We start from the raw sequence: 22959 nt of genomic DNA on the forward strand, positions 1-22959 counted from the left end.
GGTCATTTTTATAGGGGCGTTGTCATTTTTTATAAGGGAAAGTGTAGGGACACAGACCCACAACAGGGGGCGTAAATGAACGGACAATAAAATACAACAATTTAATGTTGTGAATGTGCACAACAGAAAAACAGACAAATACAATTTAGAATAGCAGTCAATAATACAAGGTGACGTGTGGGCAGGCTCGAGGATAGAAGACGCCTGTCCAGAGAAGAGCCGGATCCCACACGCTTTCCACTGCCAGCGGATCTGGAGCACACCAGAGCCACCAAGCGCTGAGTCCCCAGGTGGCCACTGTCTCCGACTGTCAGATCTGGTACTGCTGGCAGGAAGAACAGACAGGTGATGGTGGGTGCGTGAACACCCAGCAAACAGTCAGTACAAGGGTGGGAAACACCTCCACCTCTTAATCACAATACTCCCGAAATAAATGCAGATCCTGATGTCACACTAGCAGTCCACAACCGAGGAGCGGAGTACGCCAACTCCCCAAACACAACGACTACTCCTTAGCGTACAAAAGGTTTGTCTGCATAGTTAGGGATTACACACACAGAAGTTAAGACGTTACTACTGTAATGTTTTTGCAGGCTGAGCAGTTTACCTGACGGGTAGACGATTTCTCAGCAGGGAGGTGGAGTTGCCCGGCTTTTATGGGATGTGGTGATTGATGATTGATGTGTGACAGCTGTCACTCCTGGCTGCTCCTAGGAGGTGGCAGCGCCCTCTCGTGCCCAAAGCCCGCACTTCAAGCAGGGCGCCCTCTGGTGATGGGCCAGCAGTACCTCCTCTTCAGCGGCCCACACAACAGTCATTTCAATAAAGGTGTGGTCATTTTTTTATAAGGGCGTTGTCATTTTTTATAAGGGTGTTGTCATTTCAATAAAGGTGTGATCATTTTTTATAAGGGTGTTGTCATTTCAATAAAGGCGTGATCATTTTTTATAAAGGCATTGTCATTTCAATAAAGGCGTGATCATTTTTTATAAGGGTGCTGTCATTTCAATAAAGGCGTGATCATTGTTTTATAAGGGTGTTGTCATTTTTTATAAGGGTGTAGTCATTTATTATAAGGGCGTTGTCATTTTTTATAAGGGTGCTGTCATTTCAATAAAGGCGTGATCATTGTTTTATAAGGGTGTTGTCATTTTTTATAAGGGTGTAGTCATTTATTATAAGGGCGTTGTCATTTTTTATAAGGGTGTTGTCATTTCAATAAAGGCGTGATCATTGTTTTATAAGGGTGTTGTCATTTTTTATAAGGGTGTAGTCATTTATTATAAGGGCATTGTCATTTTTTATAAGGGTGTTGTCATTTCAATAAAAGCGTGATCATTTTTTATAAGGGTGTTGTCATTTTTTATAAGGGTGTAGTCATTTATTATAAGGGCGTTGTCATTTTTTATAAGGGTGTTGTCATTTCAATAAAGGCGTGATCATTGTTTTATAAGGGTGTTGTCATTTTTTATAAGGGTGTAGTCATTTATTATAACGGCGTTGTCATTTTTTATAAGGGTGTTGTCATTTCAATAAAGGCGTGATCATTTTTTATAAGGGTGTTGTCATTTCAATAAAGGCGTGATCATTTTTTATAAGGGCGTTGTCATTTCAATAAAGGCATGATCATTTTTTATAAGGGTGCTGTCATTTCAATAAAGGCGTGATCATTGTTTTATAAGGGTGTTGTCATTTTTTATAAGGGTTTAGTCATTTATTATAAGGGCGTTGTCATTTTTTTACAAGGGTGTGGTCATTTATTATAAGGGCGTTGTCATTTTTTATAAGGGTGCTGTCATTTCAATAAAGGCGTGATCATTGTTTTATAAGGGTGTTGTCATTTTTTATAAGGGTGTAGTCATTTATTATAAGGGCGTTGTCATTTTTTATAAGGGTGTTGTCATTTCAATAAAGGCGTGATCATTGTTTTATAAGGGTGTTGTCATTTTTTATAAGGGTGTAGTCATTTATTATAAGGGCATTGTCATTTTTTATAAGGGTGTTGTCATTTCAATAAAAGCGTGATCATTTTTTATAAGGGTGTTGTCATTTTTTATAAGGGTGTAGTCATTTATTATAAGGGCGTTGTCATTTTTTATAAGGGTGTTGTCATTTCAATAAAGGCGTGATCATTGTTTTATAAGGGTGCTGTCATTTTTTATAAGGGTGTAGTCATTTATTATAACGGCGTTGTCATTTTTTATAAGGGTGTTGTCATTTCAATAAAGGCGTGATCATTTTTTATAAGGGTGTTGTCATTTCAATAAAGGTGTGATCATTTTTTATAAGGGTGTTGTCATTTCAATAAAGGCGTGATCATTTTTTATAAGGGCGTTGTCATTTCAATAAAGGCATGATCATTTTTTATAAGGGTGCTGTCATTTCAATAAAGGCGTGATCATTGTTTTATAAGGGTGTTGTCATTTTTTATAAGGGTTTAGTCATTTATTATAAGGGCGTTGTCATTTTTTACAAGGGTGTGGTCATTTTTTATAAGGGCGTTGTCATTTCATTAAAGGCGTGGTCATTTTTATAAGGGTGTGGTCATTTTTTTATAAGGGCGTTGTCATTTTTTATAAGGGTGTTGTCATTTTTTAAATGGGCATGGTCATTTTTTTATAAAGGTGTGGAAAATTTTATAAGGATGTTGTCATTTTTTATAAGGACGTTGTCATTATTTACAAGGGTGTGGTCATTTTTTATAAGGGTGTGGTCATTTTTTTATAAGGGCGTTTTTTTAAAAGGGCGTGGTCATTTTCAGGCTGTTCGTCCTGATAGAGATTTTGGCACATATGCCAATGTGTTCATTGGGGTCATATTAATCTAGAACAGTTGAGTTATCGCCTCCTAAATGATGTGCCTCCATTTCTCAGGTAGGTCCACTACTAAAAAGGCTGTTACATAACAAAATGTGGAAAAAGTGAAGCGCTGCAAACACTTTCCAGATGCTCTGTACATAAAGACAGTGTTATATGGCTGGGGGGGCCTGGCTGCCTTTTTGTTTCTGTCCTTTGTTTCTCCTTCCAGGTGGTTTGCATTTGGGACTGAGTGGCTGTGTTGCTGAGGTTATCAGGACCTCACCCTGATCACCTGCGGCTCGTCAGGACTCACAGCTGAGGTGCATCTATATGGATTGGAACATGGTGGCATTTAAGACTGGAGTATACAGTGTGTATTTGCCAGAGACTCGACCTTGTGACCAGACGGGTGAGATCGTCGTCTCGGGAGCCATCTCATCATCAGTGGATGCAGAGAACGTCCAGGGTTTGATGCACGGTCTGTGAAAGAGGAGGGGGTGAGGTCTCACGCTCGTCAGCACACTTCCTGAGGTATGTTAGATTTTGTGACTAACATTTATACAGTCAGTAAATGTGGTGTCCCTCACACCTTTTTATATTGAGCTGTATGTTAGTCATGTATCGGCTTCCACTGCAGTGGAGTTTTGTGAACTGGATGTTCCATGCCTGCAGGTTGGGAAGCTGATTAGTAATCAAGCCAGGAAGTGTTTGCTGTTGGTACACCTTTAAGTGTTCTCTCTGTGTGTAGAGTGTAGACTCACATAATGGTTCCTTCTTTCACAGACTCGGTTTGTTGCGGCCACCTGGGGGGTGTCGGCGGGGTCCTTGGGTCCGAACAGCTTCTGGCTCCAGACCGTTAGCGCTGCTGGGAGCACACCACGCCAGACCGCACTTTCTTTTGTTATGTTTTGTATCACTGTTATGTATTAAATTCAGTTAGCCTTTGTACCGTGCTCTGCTTATTTCATACTGGGTCCTTCAAACGCTGGTCGGTTCTCCGAGCTGCGTCCGACACATAACAGACAGCAAGATATAATATGGATATTAGCATGGCATAATATGGTTAACTTTTCATAAAGATATGTACTTTATCTCTTGAGAAACTCACATAAATGTTGAAAAATGAAAAATGCCCGTCTCACAATGTTAAAGAAAGTGGGGGGGGGGGGGGGGGATCCTGGTTTCTTCCTTGGTTGGCAAACCATCATTTCACCAGGTTTCAAGAAAATTGATTGAGCATGGTTTTTTTTTTTTTTTTGCATTATAGACAAACAGAAGGGAAACCATCGCCACCGTGGCCGAGGTAATGAGAATCAAACGAGTTGAGAAGCATCTCTGGTTCCTCCGACACACGGCATCAAGCTAACTGTTGTCATTTCTGTGTGGGGACAGACCACCCAGACAGAAACTCAAAGTGACAGAAGCCTCGCCAACATTTACTCTGAACCCACACAAGAAAACCCTCCGAGTAAACACCATAAACAACGTTTAACTGCTGCGTTGTTCTGTGGTGTTGCGCCATCCGCCCGCACCCCCCTCTAATATGGGTCCTTCCACTTGATAACACAAACAATTTGTCAATTAGCGGGCTGCTTGTATTTCATTTACAGACTTTAATTCGCCGGGGGAGCGGCTGGTTGACACCGTGCGGCGCCCCAACTGAAGGGAACCACGAGGAAGATGTGTAAGAGGAGACTATCCACAGAATTACACTCGTGTCTGTTTGCAGGCAGCTGCTTCACCGCGTCTTCAAGCATATGTGAGTGTGTGTGAAAGGCAGCGTGGGAGTGCAAGAATTAGTGGTAAACTGCTGATCGGCTTTGTGGACTGGAAGTTCATTAATACGTCTGGCACTTTGATAAATTCGAGGAGAACAGGATCAAGAGCCGATGGAGGCAGCGCTCTCTTTGACTCTGCAGGGCAGAGAGAAAACTTTTCCTATCATTTCTGATGAAGAACAGACGAGCAGGAAAAAGGAATATTTGAGGTGAGAAGGTTAAAATCTCTTCTGCAGGCATCCAGGAATGCGTTTGGAGTGAGATAAGACAGAAACATACAGAGACTGAGACTGTAGAGGGGAACTCGTGCTCGCTCACCGTCAGTGGAGCAGCCGGTGGATCCGTCGCTGGAGCAGTACCTCATCTCGATCCTCTGCCGGCCCACTTCCAGCAGGCTGGGGTCCGGGATGCGAGCCTTGCAGGTGTAACGGAAACGCTGCTCGTAGTGCCCGCCGTTGTCAGAGATGTTGACCGGAGTCCACGGCGTCCACGGTGTGGTCTTCTTCAATTCAGGACAGGGCAGGGTGTTGCACGACTGATACTCCTGCAGTGACAAAGGCAGAACCCGTCGTTACGCCAACAGGAAAGACACACAGATGGTTTACGGTCACTGTATCATTAAATACAACGAAACTTCACCGGGCAACAATAAAAGTCACAGAAAATGTAACAAACAGCCAACAATAAAAATAATAAAATAGTCATAAAAGCAATAAAAGTCAAGTCAGATAAAATAAATGATGAATAAATGTAAGTAATGGGGGGGGGGGGGGGTTATAGGTGTCTGGGGAGAGCAGCAATGCTCTGGAAAGGAAGAATAAAGTATGAGATGAAATGGAGGGAAAAGACAAATGAAAACAAGATCAGTGTTTAAAATCTCCACGTGGTGATATATATATATATATATATATATATATATATATATATATATATATATATATAGGATAATTTAATCTAATTGAATTCATTTGAATTTTTCTCCAGTTGCTATGGTGAGTTGCCCTTGTTTTTACTTCTTTACACGGTTGCTCTGCAACAATGGAACTAACAACTTCAATCCTGTTCACTCATCAATACTTTTTTTTTTATCTCTTTGACATTAGCACCTAATGTGGCAACGGGATCAACATGGTTTTCATGTGATGCTCCACATGGTTGTCATGGTAACCAAGGAAATCATGACATACCACAGGCTTTAAATGCCCCCGGTAGCAAATGCAATGTATCAAGTCCACAAGTATTTGGACACTGGCGGCAGGTGGACTTGCCAAATCCATTATAGACTCTGTGTGATTGTTTTGATGATTGTCATTACATATTACACAACGGGTGGACATACGAGTGCGTACACACCCACACACATACATATGTCTGAGCTTTTTATATATATATATATATATATATATATATATATATATATATATATATATATATATATATATATATATATATATATAATGTAAGATGACATCACAGCAGATGATAAAATCCACTGAATTATTGCTGTGTTGTTGGACAAAGAATTTCAAAATTCAAAGTATATCCATAATGAATTTTATATATATATGTAAACAATGACATGATGGACGTCGATATTAGGCATTGCAAATTGCAAATAGCACTGCAAATTTCCTCACGGCTCTCAGGTTCAAATTTCCTCTCCCGCCCGGCACGGATTTTCCAAAAAATGTACCAATAAGCGAGGTCAAAGAGCAAGAGGTGTAAAGTGCAGTCTCGAGGCATCATGACTGACTGTGTGGGCAGCAAGAATGACAGAAACTTTGATTATTTTTCCCATTGGAGCGTTGATTCCTTGGAAGATTTCATGCTGCACACGAACTGAAAATTCAGGTTTTGCCCGACTCGACCCACTGCCGACACAGACAGAGTCTACTCGGGAACATAGAATCAGCTGATCGCTGTTTCACTTTTGGAGACCTCTATAAATCTTGTGCACTACGTTTGCATTTCCGAGAGTGTGAAATAAATTATTTGTGAAGAATAAAGTAAAATTAATCATGGATCTGGCTGGTGAATGGCAGCTGAATGGTGTCTCTAGTAAATATTCACGGAGTAACTGCCTGGTCCATTTCCCTGCATGTTCTGTGTCATTTATTAGGCTTATAGGCACATGTGTCTGTGATTTGGATGAATGAATAATGAACACAGGGGGGATAAAACACACTGATTTGTATCACAACAGAGCAAGGCGACAGATTACGCTGCCCATTTAAAAGAAGATGACGGCAAATCATTCTCCGACCCAATATCTGAACTCAAGTCCGGCTGGCTGGATGATACGAGCTGCATGACTCGATGGCACTGCGGCACATTTAACCTGCACAATGCCGCTGCATTATATAAAATAATTATTTCGTAGCGGATTAATCATTTGATCTCAGAGACTGGCTGATAAAACCATCTCTAATCGCTCTGGAAGCACAGAGAAATTTTCTCCAGCAGCTTGTCTTGTGCGCTTGTGGAGTGAAGAACACGTTTGGGATAATCTCAAAGGCAATTACATATTTATAATATTTATATTGTAATGTCTTGGTAAAACAGCTGCATTTTCGCTCCTTCTTATAAGTATCTGTAAAATTATGTTTATTATGGATTTAGACAGTTGTTTGACTGATGCTGTCACTGACCGACCGAGCATCTGTTTATGTTTTTACACCTCTTGACCTTTGAACCAACCTGGTCGTGCATATGCATTCCCAGAGTGTGAAAAGGCTTATTCAACTTATAGTGTCATACTTTGTTTTATTTTGCAATTTCAACCAAATAATTAAAGAAATAACAAATATATTTCTCATTTTCTCATTTCTCATCTCAGCCGCAAATGGCAGAAAGATCAGCAGTCAGCTGCTTTCAGCACTTAAAACAGATCAGAGCGGAGACGCTGTGCGTCTCAATCCGCTCTGACTTAAAGGAAAAAAACTCCATTAAAATGTTTCATTAAAATAATCCAGAGTGCCAGTGTTGGTAGGTGTTGATACATTCAGACGGTTAAGGTTTATTTTGCAGTTTAAAGGCTCCTTTTTCCAAAAAGCTCGGAGGAACGGTGATAGCGAGGGGGAGGAGGGGGAGGAGGAGAGAGCACGCACTGGGGGGTGCTCATTCAGCAATGCAATCCCACTCAAATACAGTTGTATGTAAAAGTTTGGGCATCCCTGATAATTTTCATGATTTTCCTTTATAAATCATTGGTTGTCTGGATCAGAAATTTCAGCTAAATATATCATATAGCAGACAAACACACTGATATTTGAGAAGTGAAATGAAGTTTTTAGTATTTACAGAAAGTGTGCCATAATTATTTAAACAAAATTGGGTAGGTGCATAAATTTGGGCACCCTTGTCATTTTATTGATTTGAATACATGTAGCACTAATTATTGGAACACAAAATTGGTTTGGTAAGGTCCTTGACCCTTGACCCTACACAGGTGAATCCAATCATGAGAAAGGGTATTTAAGGTGGCCATTTGCAAATGTTTCCCCTCTTTGCATCTATTCTAATGAGTGGCAACATGGGAGCCTCTAAACAACTCTCAAATGACCCGAAAATAATGACTGTTCAACATCATGGTTTAGGGGAAGGATACAAAAAGCTTTCTCAGAGATTTCAGCTGTCAGTTTCCACTGTGAGGAACACAGTGAGGAAATGGAAGAACACAGGCACAGTACTAGTTAAGGCCCGAAGTGGCAGGCCAAGAAAAATCTCATAAGCAGAAACAAAGGATGGTGAGAACAGTCATAGTCAACCCACAGACCTGCTCCAAAGACCTACAACATGATCTTGCTGCAGATACCAGCTCCCAATTCAGATCAGGGAGACAGACACCCTCTCTACTTTTAAGATTAGGCTTAAAACTTTCCTTTTTGCTAAAGCTTATAGTTAGGGCTGGATCGGGTGACCCTGAACCATCCCTTAGTTATGCTGCTATAGACGTAGACTGCTGGGGGGTTCCCATGATGCACTGTTTCTTTCTCTTTTTGCTCTGTATGCACCACTCTGCATTTAATCATTAGTGATCGATCTCTGCTCCCCTCCACAGCATGTCTTTTTCCTGGTTCTCTCCCTCAGCCCCAACCAGTCCCAGCAGAAGACTGCCCCTCCCTGAGCCTGGTTCTGCTGGAGGTTTCTTCCTGTTAAAAGGGAGTTTTTCCTTCCCACTGTAGCCAAGTGCTTGCTCACAGGGGGTCGTTTTGACCGTTGGGGTTTTACATAATTATTGTATGGCCTTGCCTTACAATATAAAGCGCCTTGGGGCAACTGTTTGTTGTGATTTGGCGCTATATAAAAAAATTGATTGATTGATTGATTGATAGTGTCTCCGTGCATCGTTCAACTATACAGCGCACTTTGCACAAGGAGATGCTGTAATGCAGAGGAAGCCTTTTCTGCGTACACAACACAAATAGTCGCTTGAGGTATGCTAAAGCACATTTGGACAAGCCAGCTTCATTTTGGAATAAGGTGCTGTGGACTGATGAAACTGATGAAATTGAGCTATTTGGACATAACAATGGGAAGTATGCATGGCTGAAAAAAAACACAGCATTCCAAGAAAAACACTTGCTACCTACAGTAAAATTTGGAGGTGGTTCCATCATGCTGTGTGGCCAGTGCAGGTACTGGGAATCTTGTTAAAGTTGAGGGTCACATGGATTCCATTCAATATCAGCAGATTCAATTCTTGAGAACAATGTTCATTAATCAGTGACAAAGTTGAAGTTGCGCCGGGGCTGGATCTTTCAACAAGACGACAACTCTAAACACTGCTCAAAATCTACTAAGGCATTCATGCAGAGGAACAAGTACACCATTCTGGAATGGCCATCTCAGTCCCCAGACCTGAATATTATTGAAAATGTGTGGTGTGATTTTAAGCGGGCTGTCCATGCTGGGAAACCAACAAACCTGAGATGTTTTGTAAAGAAGAATGGTCCAAAATACATTCACCCAGAATCCAGACTCTCAGTGGAAGCTATAGGAAGCATTTAGAGGCAGTTATTTCTGCAAAAGGAGGATCTACTAAATATTGATGTCTTTTTTTCTGCTGGGGTGCCCAAATTTATGCACCTGCCTAATTTTGTTTAAAGAATTATTGCACACTTTCTGTAAATCCTATAAACTTCATTTCACTTCTCAAACATCACTGTGTTCATCTGCTATATGATATATTTAACTGCAATTTCTGATCCAGACAACCAATGATTTATAAAAGAAAATCATGAAAATGATCAGGGGTGCCCAAACATTTGCATACACCTGTATGTTGGAAAAAAAACTGTCACAATAGAAAAACTCTGCCTCCTTCACTGGATTAAAGAAGAAGAAAAGAGAGCAAATGCTATATGCCCATCAAATATTAATGTGTTTTTAACCTTTTCAATGTTATTTATTTTATTAATTTAGACTTTGACAGAAACATTTTAAAAATAACTTTGGTATTACAAATATTACAACATAAATGTAATTTTTTTTTGTCTATTATTCTTGCTTTCAATGCATCTAAAACCAGTCAAAATTGGTTAAAATAGGGCTTGCCAATAACATTTTAGAGGTATAAAACCCAATAGCTTCAGGGGGCTTTGCCCTCTTGACTCCTGCCGGGGGCCCCTGCACCCCCGGCCGTGAGCCGTGATCACGTAATTCACCCGGCACTAAAATGGTTCTAGCTAGAACTGTGTTCAGGACTTCATAACACCAAGCAACAACTGCCCGAACAATGAAACAATCGTGTGTACAGTATGAGCTCAGGGTGAGCATCTCTCCCTTATAAAACAATGCGATATGTATCTACATATACGATACGATTCAGTGGTGATACTTTAATTTTTTTTTTTTTTTTATTTAACCTATATTTAACCATTGGAGTCTGGTTGTGATTACAAGATCTCTGGGGCCTGGTCAAGACACTGTCACAGTTCAGAAAATGTACAAAAAAATTAGTACAAAACATCACGCAACAAAACAAAACATAACACACAAAAGCAGCTCAGCAGGCCTACAAATAATCCAACAATTAAAAATACACAGTTCCAAACTCCAACTTTTATTTATTTGTGAAGGGACAGCACTAGTTTAAGTAAACAAGCCAGATTATAGCTATGGGCTAAATTCCATCTGTTGTCCCTGGAAGATGTTCCACAGCATGTTTTTTGATTGTGGGAGGAAACTGGGGTGCCCGGAGGAAACCCACACAGACACAAGCAGAACATGCAAACTGTGCACAGAAAGGGCGGGAAGCGATCCCATAACCTTCCCACGAATAAGCCACCATGTTGCAACAGAATCTCCCATCCCTTTACAATAAGTTGAAAAGCCCTGAGTGAGGTCAGTTCTTGGAGTTGTGATGTCCTCTACAAGCAGTAGGGACTGAAAACTTAAAAGCTTATTATGGATTCTGACAAGTATATATTTCATAAAAGAACATGGACTTCTGAAATTTTACTACCGTGTTGCAGCATGTCGGCACGGCATCTGCTTGCCGTTTGCTCACCACTGGGGGCAGCCCTACATACATACATACATATAAAAGAAGCCCAGAAGAAGAAGCCAGCTGTTTTTTTTAATTTTTGAACTCCTTAGTTGTCTTCTTTATTTTGTTACGATTAAATCAAACTGCACAACACAGACGATGGACTGACATGAGGCAGTGGGCGTTAGCCAGCAGCGACGCAGACCTGCAGCAGTGTGGAAGTAAGATCAAGCATTTGATAAGAGCTTAAATGGACTCTGAAATTAAAGTCCAAACGGGTGTACCGCCTACAGCTTGTTTTATCTCCCAGGCAGACATACCAGATTTTTATAGCAGATATTATAGATCATATCTGTATTATACATCGTGCAAGATAATGTCTGAATTATTTAAATTTGCTATAAAACAAGAAAAACTAATAAAAGCTGCACTGTGGAGGCAATGTATGATGGCATGTTGGTATGTCACGTGACTGACTCGTGTGCTTGGAGTCGGACCGCCCAAAACAGCTCGACTAGAGGCTTGTCTCATTTTGGAGTGAGGAAACGGGCTCAGCCCGTCCAGAACCACCACACGGAACACATTTCCATCATTGAGCTGCAGCTTTTTCATGCCGAGCACGTAATCCTGTGCATGCAGGTGATTCTGCTGTGATAATCGCTAATCATTAAAGTAGTAATTAAGCACGACAGGCTCAGTCAGGCATTTCTGCTGCATTTCAAAAGCACAACAATGAACAAAACAATGACTATTGAATTTTTGTACAGTGAGTGATATGAAATTAAACAGCTTCTTTTATGAGGAAAACAGCGGTCTTTGTTCAAAGCTTCCGTCATGCCTCCTGGTTCTGGATCTGTCTGGTTTAAAATCACTGCATCAGCAACCCAAGCACACCCCCCCCCCCCCCCCGGTTAACTCTTGCCATAACTAGTTGGATGAACCGCGTGTGGCGTTCTGCTGGTGCACACTGAATACAGATACACTCCCATTACACCACTTGCTGAACACGGAAAGACGCAAACAAGCCGGGCAGAAAAGGTCATTGATCGAGTTTAATTTATAACCAAGGAAAAAAGAAGCAGGGATGAAGGGAGAGGAAAAAAGTGTGTGTGTGTGTGTGGGGGGGGGGGGGGGGTATAAATACTTGCACAATAGTATGAAGGGTAGCAGTAGGACTAGGCAAGAAAGTCTCTCTAAAACCCCTTTAATGCTGCTTGAATAAATTTTCAGGGAAATTTTACACATCTAGTTTATTTATTTATTGTTGTTGTTTTGTTTGTTTTTTTTCAAGTTTGCACGTAAGCTGTTTCAGTCTTCACTGCAAACCAAGGTGCTACCAATTGTTTCTGGGAAATTGTTCTTATTTTTTGCCTAAATAAAAAATAAGTCTGACAATCAAGTTCTTTATACATACATACATTCATACATAACATACATATTCCACTGCTTATCCAGGATCGGATTGTGGGAGCAACAGCTCCAGCAGGGGAGCCCAGACTTCTCTCTCCCGGGCCACACTGACCACCTCTGACTGGAGGATCCCGAGACGTTCCCAGCCCACTGTGGAGATATAATCTGTCCACCTAGTCCTGGGTCTTTCCCGAGGTCTCCTCCCAGATGGACGTGCCTGAACACCTCCCTAAGGAGGCACCCAGGAGGCATCCTCACCAGATGCCAAACCACCCCAGCTGGCTCTTTTCAACACGAAGGAGCAGCGGCTCTACTCCGAGCTCCCCACGGATGACTGATCTTCTCGCCCTATTTCTAATGGCCCCTTCATACATACACACGAAGTTGGGTGAAAAAAAAGAAGAAGCAGGACAAACAACCACGACAAAAAACGAATTGGAGAGCTGTGAAAAATTCCACCTGCTGTCGGGAGGAACATACAGTCGGACATGCGTGAACGATACCGTGGCAACTGTTTCATGCACATGCATGAGTGTGCACGAACACACTGCGAGCATGTGGACAGTGTGACCCGACATCGTGCACCCTCAGCAACGGAGCAATTAGATGCTGGACATATGTAGAGAAATCAATGAAAATATGTAAGCACAGAATAATGTGAGAGTACAGATTCAGAACATTATAGGAACAATGAATGTACTGGTTAAATGCAACACAATCATATAACTGGTCATGAATCTGCTGTCACTGTAAACAAAAGAAGAAAAACAAAAAGGAAAACACAGCAGTTTCTAATATTTAATTTCTGTATGTAACAATGGACAAAACTCCTGTTCCTCTTTACATGACCCATGTCATGGACGTAAACAAACTGATGGACTGACGAATAAAGCCATGCACTCATATCGTGCACACATCAGCCAGTGCTGCAAGAGGCGCGCCAAAGGACACCACATCATATGGCCCATAACTCACGTGGCGGACGTAACAGTGCACTCGCCAGCTGCGTGTTCACATAATCAGACGGAGCTTTTCACACGAGGCAGCCTGCGTGATGTTGTGCACGCTGACGTGGTCGCCGCTGCCCGTTGCAAAGGCGATATGTGTTTTTATGTATTTCCACTGTGAGGTCAGCATGCCCATGCACGTGCTTCGCCTTTTGGCTCCGCTCGTGAACAAGACCACGAGGTACTTGAACGCCTTCACTTGGGGCAAGACCTCGTCCCCCACCATTAAGTTTTACACACGAAAAATAATCTCATTTTCAGAAAATATGTCTAAGTTTGTCTTAATAAAACATTACAGCTAATAGTGAGTGAGAAAGTTCCAGTTTCAAGCTACAACATCTGTTTGCATGAAATCCCAGCAGTGGAACGAGATTTTTTTTTATTTTATTTTAACAGAGAACTGAGACTGAAACTGAGAATTTGTGTAAATTGGTCTTCAATTTACACAAATTCTCAGTTTAAGAATTCAAGAAATAATACAAATTTAATCTTAAATTCATCCATTTCTATTCACTGTCAACAGCTTCACATTTGTCATTACTAACAGAACCGTGTGCTGATCAACACAACAGACAAACCGGAAAATCTGGACAAAACCTGCACGGAACTGCAATTAAGAAAGCAGATTACGGCCTTAAAATGGCAAAATTCATAAACTAGCTTTAAGAATTCTAGCCAAGCTAAACTAGCGCAAAACAAGAAAACATGATCAAATTTAAGGATGTTTGTCTTATTTTTAGGAGGATTGTTTTTTTCAGTGTTGTGAACCATGAAAAAATGTAAAAAAAAAAAAAAAAATCTGATGCTGCTTTAATTGTTGTTGTCATGGAAATGAAGGCGGCACTTCACTGGCCTTGTTCCTACTCGTGTCACTGATGATGGTGAGAGCCAATATTTCTCTTTGGACAGTGAAGGAGACTCGTGGAGAGCTGCTTTCACAGAGATAATTGCTGGGTAATATGAAGGCCGACTCCTTCCGCGCCTGGCTAAATAACCTCGGAGGTGATATGTGCGTCGTAAATGACGCCATAACTCGCATTACAGGAAGTCGGATGGCTGCCATTTTCCTCACTACTTGTTTATTTATGCTGAATAGGCCTTGAGCGACTGCCAGACCTTGACAAAATAAGATAAGAGATCCTTTCAACACATTCGTCAGCCTGTCGCTCGGCCGCCGACAGATCAGCTCCAGACGTTACGCCGCTCCTCTCTTACCATCTGTCTGTTTTTTTTTTAATTTCTTCCACCTTGTTTTCCCACAAACTCATTTTGCCCACTTCTCTCTATCTCTATCTCTCTTTCATCTCGCTCTCCTTCTCTCTCCCCTGAGGTACCAAGGTTAAAAACACGGGGAGGATTTAGATTCTGTTCGGACCGGTGATGAATGAGGGTGTCACCTCCACCATACTTCTCGTCTCTCGCAGTAATCATCTCCACACATTAATATTTAATATCATCACACACCACAGACTAGCCCACAATCTGTGATTACCCAAAAAACAAAAAAAACAACAAAAAGAAGGAATTCCACCTCAGCAGCTGGCCGCCGACTGTGACAGAAGAAGCAGCTCCTGGTGTGAATGGAGGCAAAAAACGATCTGCGGACGTTTGTAGTGCGAGTTGTTGATGGTGGCCAAATAGTGTAAATATTTAATGAGGCTTGTCTGGTAAGCGTTTTCTCTCTGTACTCTCTGAGGATTAGTGTCGATGCAGTGGGCTAAAGAGATAATTACTGGCTTTAAAGCTACAGTGCATCCGGAAAGTATTCACAGCGCTCCATTTTGTCCACACTTTGTTATGTTACAGCCTTATTCCAAAATGGAGTAAATTAATTTTCCCCCTCAAAATTCTACACACAACACCCCATAATGACAAATGAAAAAAAAAAATAAGTTTTTTTTTATTTTTTGTAAATTTATTAAAAATAAAAACAAAAATCACAAGCACATAGGTATTCACACCCTTTTCTCAATACTTTGTTGATACACCTTCGGCAGCATTTACAGCCTCAAGTCATCTTGAATATAATGTCACAAGCTTGGTGCACCTATCTTTAGGCAGTTCCTCTTTACAGCACCTCTCAAGCTCCATCAGGTTGGATAGGGAGTGTAGGTGCACAGCTATTTTCAGATCTCTCCAGAGATGTTCAATCAGATTCAGGTCTGGGCTCTGGCTGGACCACTCAAGGACATTCATACAGTTGTCCTGAAGCCACTCCTTTGATATCTTGGCTGTGTGTTTAGGGTCATTGTCCTGCTGAAAGATGAACCGTTACCCAGTCTGAGGTCAAGAGCACTCTGGAGCAGGTTTTCATCCAGGATGTCAAGGAAGCATTCTATGTGAAACAGTTGAAACCCAGCCTTAACCGGGGAGGGGGTCTGAGACACGTTTTGTCCCCTGTTTACAATGGGGTACTCAGGTCAAAGCAGTTTCAGTCTTTTGTTCATGGTAATGAGTCATTCACGTCATCAGGAGAGTCGTCAAGGGAGCCATCAGGAGAGGCTTCCGTCCCATCATTAGGAGGGACAGCTGCCCTGTCATTAGGAGGGTGCTAACTAGAGCACAATAAGTGCTAATTAGAGCTATTGTTTAGTCACTAGCCAGGAGTCCCCATGGACTATGATGTTTGCAGATGACATTGTGATCTGTAGTGAGAGTAGAGAGCAAGTTGAGTCTAGCCTGGAGAGGTGGAGATATGCTTTGGAGAGAAGGGGAATGATAGTCAGTAGAAGCAAGACTGAGTACATGTGTGTGAATGTGAGGGAGCCCAGTGGAATAGTGCAGTTACAAGGAGTAGAAGTGGTGAAAGTAGATGAGTTTAAATATTTGGGGTCAACTGTTCAAAGTAATGGAGAGTGTGGTAGAGAGGTGAAGAAGAGAGTACAGGCAGGGTGGAGTGGGTGGAGAAAGGTGGCAAGAGTGATTTGTGACCGAAGAATATCAGCAAGAGTGAAGGGGAAAGTTTACAAAACAGTAGTGAGACCAGCTATGTTGTATGGTTTAGAGACAGTGGCACTAACAAAAAGACAGGAGGCAGAGCTGGAGGTGGGAGTGACAAGAATGGACAAGATTAGGAATGAACATATCAGAGGGACAGCTCAGGTGGGACAGTTTGGAGACAAAGTCAGAGAGGCGAGATTGAGATGGTTTGGACATGTGCAGAGGAGGGACCCAGGGTATATAGGGAGAAGGATGCTGAGGATGGAGCCACCAGGCAGGAGGAGAAGAAGGAGACCAAAGACGAGGTTCATGGATGTGCTGAGGGAGGACATGCAGGTGGTTGGTGTGACAGAGGAAGATACAGAGGACAGGGTGAGATGGAAACGATTGATCTGCTGTGGCGACCCCTAACGGGAACAGCCGAAAGACAAAGAAGAAGAAGAAGAGTTTAGTCACTAGCCTATAGCAGTCGGCCTCACGGTAGGAGGGGTCTGGTTAGATTAAAAAAAAAAAACTCCAGCTTTTGTTGGCTTCTGTTTATTCTTCTCTACAAGAGTCAAGACAGAACTCAGACTACCAGAGAAAGAATTTTAGCTGAGGAAGCTTCTGCAATTTGAAGCAAAACGTCCTCGCGTCAAGCAACCCAGTCCAGTCGAAGATTCAAGCTTCTCTACTATGATTTACTTTCCCCACATTTTGTGGGTTACAGCCTTATTTCAAAACTGACTAAATGTATCTCTCCAGATATGTTCAATCAGATTCAGGTCTGGGTTCTGGCTGGACCACTCAAGGACATTCATAGAGTTGTCCTGAAGCCACTCCTTTGATATCTTGGCTGTGTGTTTAGGGTCATTGTCCTGCTGAAAGATGAACCCTTGCCCCAGTCTGAGGTCAAGAGTGCTCTGGAGCAGGTTTTTATCCAGGATGTCTCTGCACATTGCTGCATTCATCTTTCGCTCTATCCTGACTAGTCTCCCAGTTCCTGCTGCTGAAAAACATCCCCATAGCATGAAGCTTGATCTTATATGTAGACAGGTGTGTGTCTTTCCAAATCATGTCCAATCAACTGAATTTACCTCAGGTGGACTCCAATTAAGCTATAGAAACATCTCAAGGATGATCAGTGGAAACAGGATGCAGCTGAGCTCAATTCTGAGCTTCATAGCAAAAGCTGTGAATACTTATGTACATGTGATTAGTTGTTTGTTTTTTTTAACAAATTTGCAAAAATCTTTAAAAAACAACTTTTTCCACATTGTCATTATGGGGTATTGTGTAGAATTTTGAGGAAAAATGAATTTCACAAAAGTATTCACAGTGCTTTACTTTCCCCACATTTTGTCGTTACAGCCTTATTTCAAAACTGACTAAATGTATCTCTCCAGATATGTTCAATCAGATTCAGGTCTGGGCTCTGGCTGGACCACTCAAGGACATTCACAGAGTTGTCCTGAAGGCACTCCTTGGATATCTTGGCTGTGTGTTTAGGGTCATTGTCCTGCTGAAAGATGAACCGTCACCAGGTCTGAGGTCAAAAGCGCTCTGGAGCAGGTTTTTATCCAGGATGTCTCTGTACATTGCTGCATTCATCTTTCCCTCAAATCTGACTAGTCTCACAGTTCCTGCTGCTGAAAGATCCCTTGACTCTGAGGCCAAAGAATCACACATTATTTATACTAATAATAATTTAAAAGGTTATTTTAGTCTTAGTTTTACACTAAGAGGTCTGTTAGAAAAGTATCCAACCTTATTATTTTTTTCAAAAACCATATGGATTTGAATCACGTGTGATTACATCAGACATGCTTGAACCCTCGTGGGCATGCAAGAGTTTTTTCACGCCTGTCGGTTACGTCATTCGCCTGTGGGCAGTCTTTGAGTGAGGAGTCGCCCACCCTCTCATCGTTTTTTCATTGTTTAGGAATGGCTTAGAGACTGCTGCTCTGTTTGATAAAAATTTTTTCAAAAACTGTAAGGCACAACTGAGTGGACACCATTCGATAAATTCAGCTGGTTTTCGGTAAAAATTTTAACGGCTGATGAGAGATTTTGGTCTGGTAGTGTTGCTTTAAGGATGGCCCACGGCGCCTGACGGCGATCTGCGCTTCGAGGCGGCAATGTCTCGCCATTTCAAGATGAAAACTTCCACATTTCAGGCTCTGTTGACCCAGTAAGTCATCAGAGAACAGAGAACTTTCAGAAGAAGTTGGCATGAGGAGTTTATTCGGACATTCCATTGTTAACGGACATTTTGTAATGAAAGAACGTGCGGGCAGAGTCGCATGTCGGGCCGGACCCGACCGCGGGGGGTCGCGACAGGAAAAACACCTCCGTTGGAAACCTTAACGGGCAAGCTGGAACATGCCCAAGCTGTTAAACAATTTCTCAGTTACTCACTTGTTGAAAGCCATCAAAAGCCGCCTGAATTTTACAAATAGTTTTCAACACGGAGGTGTTTTTCCTGTCGCGGCGCACACAGATTTGCACGCACGTCTTTCATTACAAAATGTCCTTAAACAGTGGAATGTCCGCATAAAGTCCTCATGCCGGCCTCTTCTGAATCTTCTCTGTTCTCTCACGACGTCCTGGGTGAATTAAGCCTTAAATTAGGATGTTTTCAGGTCGAAACAGGCCGACGACGGCGCCTGGAAGCGCTGCGCGACGTCCTGCTCCGTGGGAAGTCCTTACACCGACAGAAACACCTCATAATCTCTCATCAGCTGTTAAACCTTTCACTGAAAACCAGCTAAATTTCTCGAATAGCGTCCACTCGGATATTCCTCACAGGTCCAGAAAAAATTTTGATAAAGCAACGCGCGCCATCTCGAGCAGCGTGTGAAACAAAGGAATTCAGCCGAGAGGGCGGGACCACATCTCACTCAAGGCCTGCCCACAGAGAAATGACGTCACGACACGCGTGAAAAAACTCACGCATGCGCACGAGGGTGCAAGCATGATTGGTGTAATCGCACGTCATTCAAATCCATATAGTTAAAAAAAAAAATAAAAGTGTCGGTTTATTATCTAATAGACCTCGTATCTTGCAAATTTAAAATCTTTACAATATCTTGGCTCTGCCCTCTTACACACATTCACTGCTTCACATATTTCAATTCATTTTCTCCAAATTGATGAATTAGTTTTTAATCCTGCTAACCTATAAAAAAATAATAATAAAAAAATCTGCGAGCAAAAATGAAGACGTCCTGTCCTTGGTGAAAGTGTAACATGTTTCTGGCTGACAGGCATTTTTTTAAAATATGGTGGAGGGTCTCCATACCGATTCACAATGTGAAACAGGTTCAAAGTCCTGCAGTGACAAAAACTAGAACCTTGCTACAAGAACTCTGCCAGCGAATACCAAACATGGCACAAAAAGACCATCAGTCCCGCTTTCTTCAGGATTGGCAAATTTTAACATGTTTTGAATAATGCATTAATGCAAAACAAACATCAGCCGAGCTTCGCCCATAAACCAGAAGAGAGAAAAAGCAGCTCATATGACAGTAGCAAATGAAAGAAGTCCATCTCAACGGTGCCAAGTGTGTCGGAGGTCGTGTTATGAATGCATTATACGCCCGCTGTTGTAAACGTGTCTGCACAAAAAGAAAATAATTAAACTCTGATTCACTCTGAAAACATTGAGGAAAAGAAACACTTTATCTCACTCTGCTGAAATGATGCGCTCATAAAACTAAGTCATAAAAAATTTGTTTTAAAGCTGCATTCATTTCTTTACGTCTCAGTTTCCCAGCCAGGAGCAGCTGCACGTGGAACACAGAACAACCACTGGTTTCCCCCACCGTGAACAGACAGCATGGTTTGTGCACAAACCAACCGCACATGTACGTGAAATCTGTGCACACATACGTGCATGGGTCATACTTTAAGTTGATACCGACTCGTGCGTTCCTGCAAGCACATGCACGTGTAAATGCGTGTTTATGAGTTTATGCACGTCTGAGTTATGGATCGAGGCAGCACCAATCTGTTTCCAGGCCTTTCTGTGATTTTTATTTTTTTTACAGTGTTATAGGCTGAGAAAAAGCAGACACAGAGGAGGAACTGACAACACATGCCTTTTTTTCCCCTGCAATACAACAGAATATTGGTGACATACATAATATGTATGTATTTCTCAGCAAAGGCGTTTGTCACAAGATATTAAAGTTGACTTATTGACACTGATGCAGCAACAGCCTGAAGCTGTCGTGTTCGTGGTCTCATTAATCACAGTCACAAATGTGACTGTCGCTTGAAATCTGTCTGTTAAAAATGACAAGAGCCGAAGAAATGTTCAGTTGTCTGCTGGGCGCATTTCACACAGTGTGTGTTTGCAGCACCAGTTCCAGTTCCAGTTCCAGTTCCATGTCAACAATGAAACAGCATCTATCTATATATAGAACTATATATAACAGTGATTATGTGTAATAGCATAGCGTTGCATAATATAGTTCAAAGGTATAGCAGAAGGTCACTTCTGTAACTTTATTTTTTGGGCTACATTACTTAAAATCCTCTTTATCATTTCATAGCAACTAGCTACAAGTAATTAGATCATTTTGACATCATTTGACATCACAGTGAAAAATGAACGTCATCAGTGGAAGTCGCGGAGCTGTAAAAAGCTCATCCAGTCATCTTGCACAGACCAACATATTTCCTCTGTGGCGATGCGCCGTGACCGGTGTTCTGTCGAGATGAGCTGCCCCTTCGAGTTGTCCTCTCCGTAGCGCAAATCGACAGTTAGATGTGTTGTGATGCACTCCCCCGTCGAGACAATCTCCCCGTCATCTAATATTCTGCTTTAAAGACAGCGTGTACATGCAAGTCTTGACTTTTTTAAAATTGAAAAGACACTTATTACTGTATTTTTATGTAAAGACAAAACTTACGTGGCTTTTCTTTGGTAGCGGAACTCATCTCAACGGGTGACTGCGTCCCCTCGAGATGAGCTCCACCGCGCAACTGCGCACCCACTGAAGAAAAGTAGAAAACCCACATAAGTTTTGTCTTTACATAAAAATACAGTAATGTGTCTTTTCAATTTAAAAAAGTAAAGCCTTGCATGTAGACATGTTGTCTTTAAAGCAGAATATTGTCGTTAGATGAAGGGGAACACAACGCGACCGGGAGATGAGCATGTGCATCCTCTCGACGGGACACTGGCTCCAGCTGTTGGCTTAGAAGGTCCCAGGGTAAAGGTGCTGACGAGCAGTCATGCAGGTTATTTCGGTGTTTTGTTGTGAGCTGAAGAACGTATCCAGTTCTCCGTACGTGTGAGCTGACACTGCTCAAACTTGTGTTTTGGAGGTATGGCCTTGGAGGGGGGGGTCTGAAGACTTTTCTGTATGTTCAAAATCTTGCTTAGTCTTAGTGTTTTTCCAGGACCTCCTCTCATCCTTTAAATGTGACCTGGCTGTTAAATGCTAACTACTGTGTTAAACCAAAACTGTTAGCAAGCAGCTCTGGATATGCATCAACTTTAACTGTGAAAAATAAAACTTGCTCTGATGGTGTGTTTGAAACCAGTTCGTTTTAATGAACTCTTCTTATGCTCAAACTGATTAATGCTAATGGCTAACCCGTGCATGTTGAAAGTGTTGGAGTTGTTGTGAATCAACAAAAGTGGCAAACAAAAACTCTTGCTTATGGTTAATGAAGCTGGTTAAACTGACCTCCTAGCTGGTAGTCAACAGGACCCAAAGCACTCGACTCCAGCCAACACGGCCGATGTCACCGGATGCAATGCATGCTGGTCAATGGAGGCTCTTAATGGAGGCAGTTAATTCACACTGAATACGCCTGACATAATTCTTTAAATCAGCGTTGCAGATGTGTCATTCCAGAGTCTTATTTTGATCTTTAAGAATCACGTTGGAGTCTTCCGAGACAGAACGCTCATATCCCCTCAATATGCCATGTCACATCAGTCCAATCAGTACCTGGGACCAGAACCTCCATTGTCAGACACTTTTATCTGATGTGACTGGTGCCTTCAGCCTGGTTACACACGCACGCACATGAGCAAACGCCCGGTCTGCACGCTGTGCAGTACAAATAGCGAAGACATCCACCTGCCTACACGAGCCGTGTGCGCTTATTGCTGCACAGTTAAACAGGCTGCACGCATCGTCAGCTCTGTTTGGCCCACGTTCGACTTATTTTACCAGGAGAGGCAGAATGAAGACGTGGGCTGCAATACAGAAGAATGAGCTTCTTGATCCTTTGATATATGAAAGATATTTGATCTACTATATATGAGTGGAAATATGGCAGTGAATGATATCTTTGTAAAAGTCTCCAAAGCAGGTTTTCTCTTTGATAAAGGAGAATGTGGCCATGACGGGTCAAATTAAAGCCCAACTAGTTTAAATCTGCTCAGTCAAATCAATCACCCAAGTGCATTATATATATATATATATATATATAGGAAATTGCTTACATGGAAAATAGTGTAAAAATAAGTATTTAATTTAAAGATAAACAATTTTTGAAATACTTTTCATATTTGTGTGTTAGGATATACACAATAA

At 41.8% G+C, this 22959-nt stretch overlaps 1 protein-coding gene across 3 annotated transcripts in view; it reads right to left on the reverse strand.

Moving 5' to 3' along the window:
• The window catches only part of sema5a (sema domain, seven thrombospondin repeats (type 1 and type 1-like), transmembrane domain (TM) and short cytoplasmic domain, (semaphorin) 5A), a 447076-nt gene that overhangs the window by 101672 nt on the left and 322445 nt on the right, over positions 1-22959 (reverse strand). For all 3 annotated transcript variants that reach the window (XR_004557944.1, XR_004557932.1, XM_034159873.1), the window contains exon 16: positions 4895-5120. Coding sequence is in view for 1 of the 3 variants with exons in the window: in XM_034159873.1 (XP_034015764.1) it covers positions 4895-5120 (226 nt within the window). In the remaining 2 variants the exon portion in view is untranslated. The remainder of the gene's footprint in view (positions 1-4894; positions 5121-22959) is intronic.

Source organism: Thalassophryne amazonica, chromosome 1 (genome assembly GCF_902500255.1).
Source record: "Thalassophryne amazonica chromosome 1, fThaAma1.1, whole genome shotgun sequence".
NCBI lineage: Eukaryota > Metazoa > Chordata > Actinopteri > Batrachoidiformes > Batrachoididae > Thalassophryne > Thalassophryne amazonica.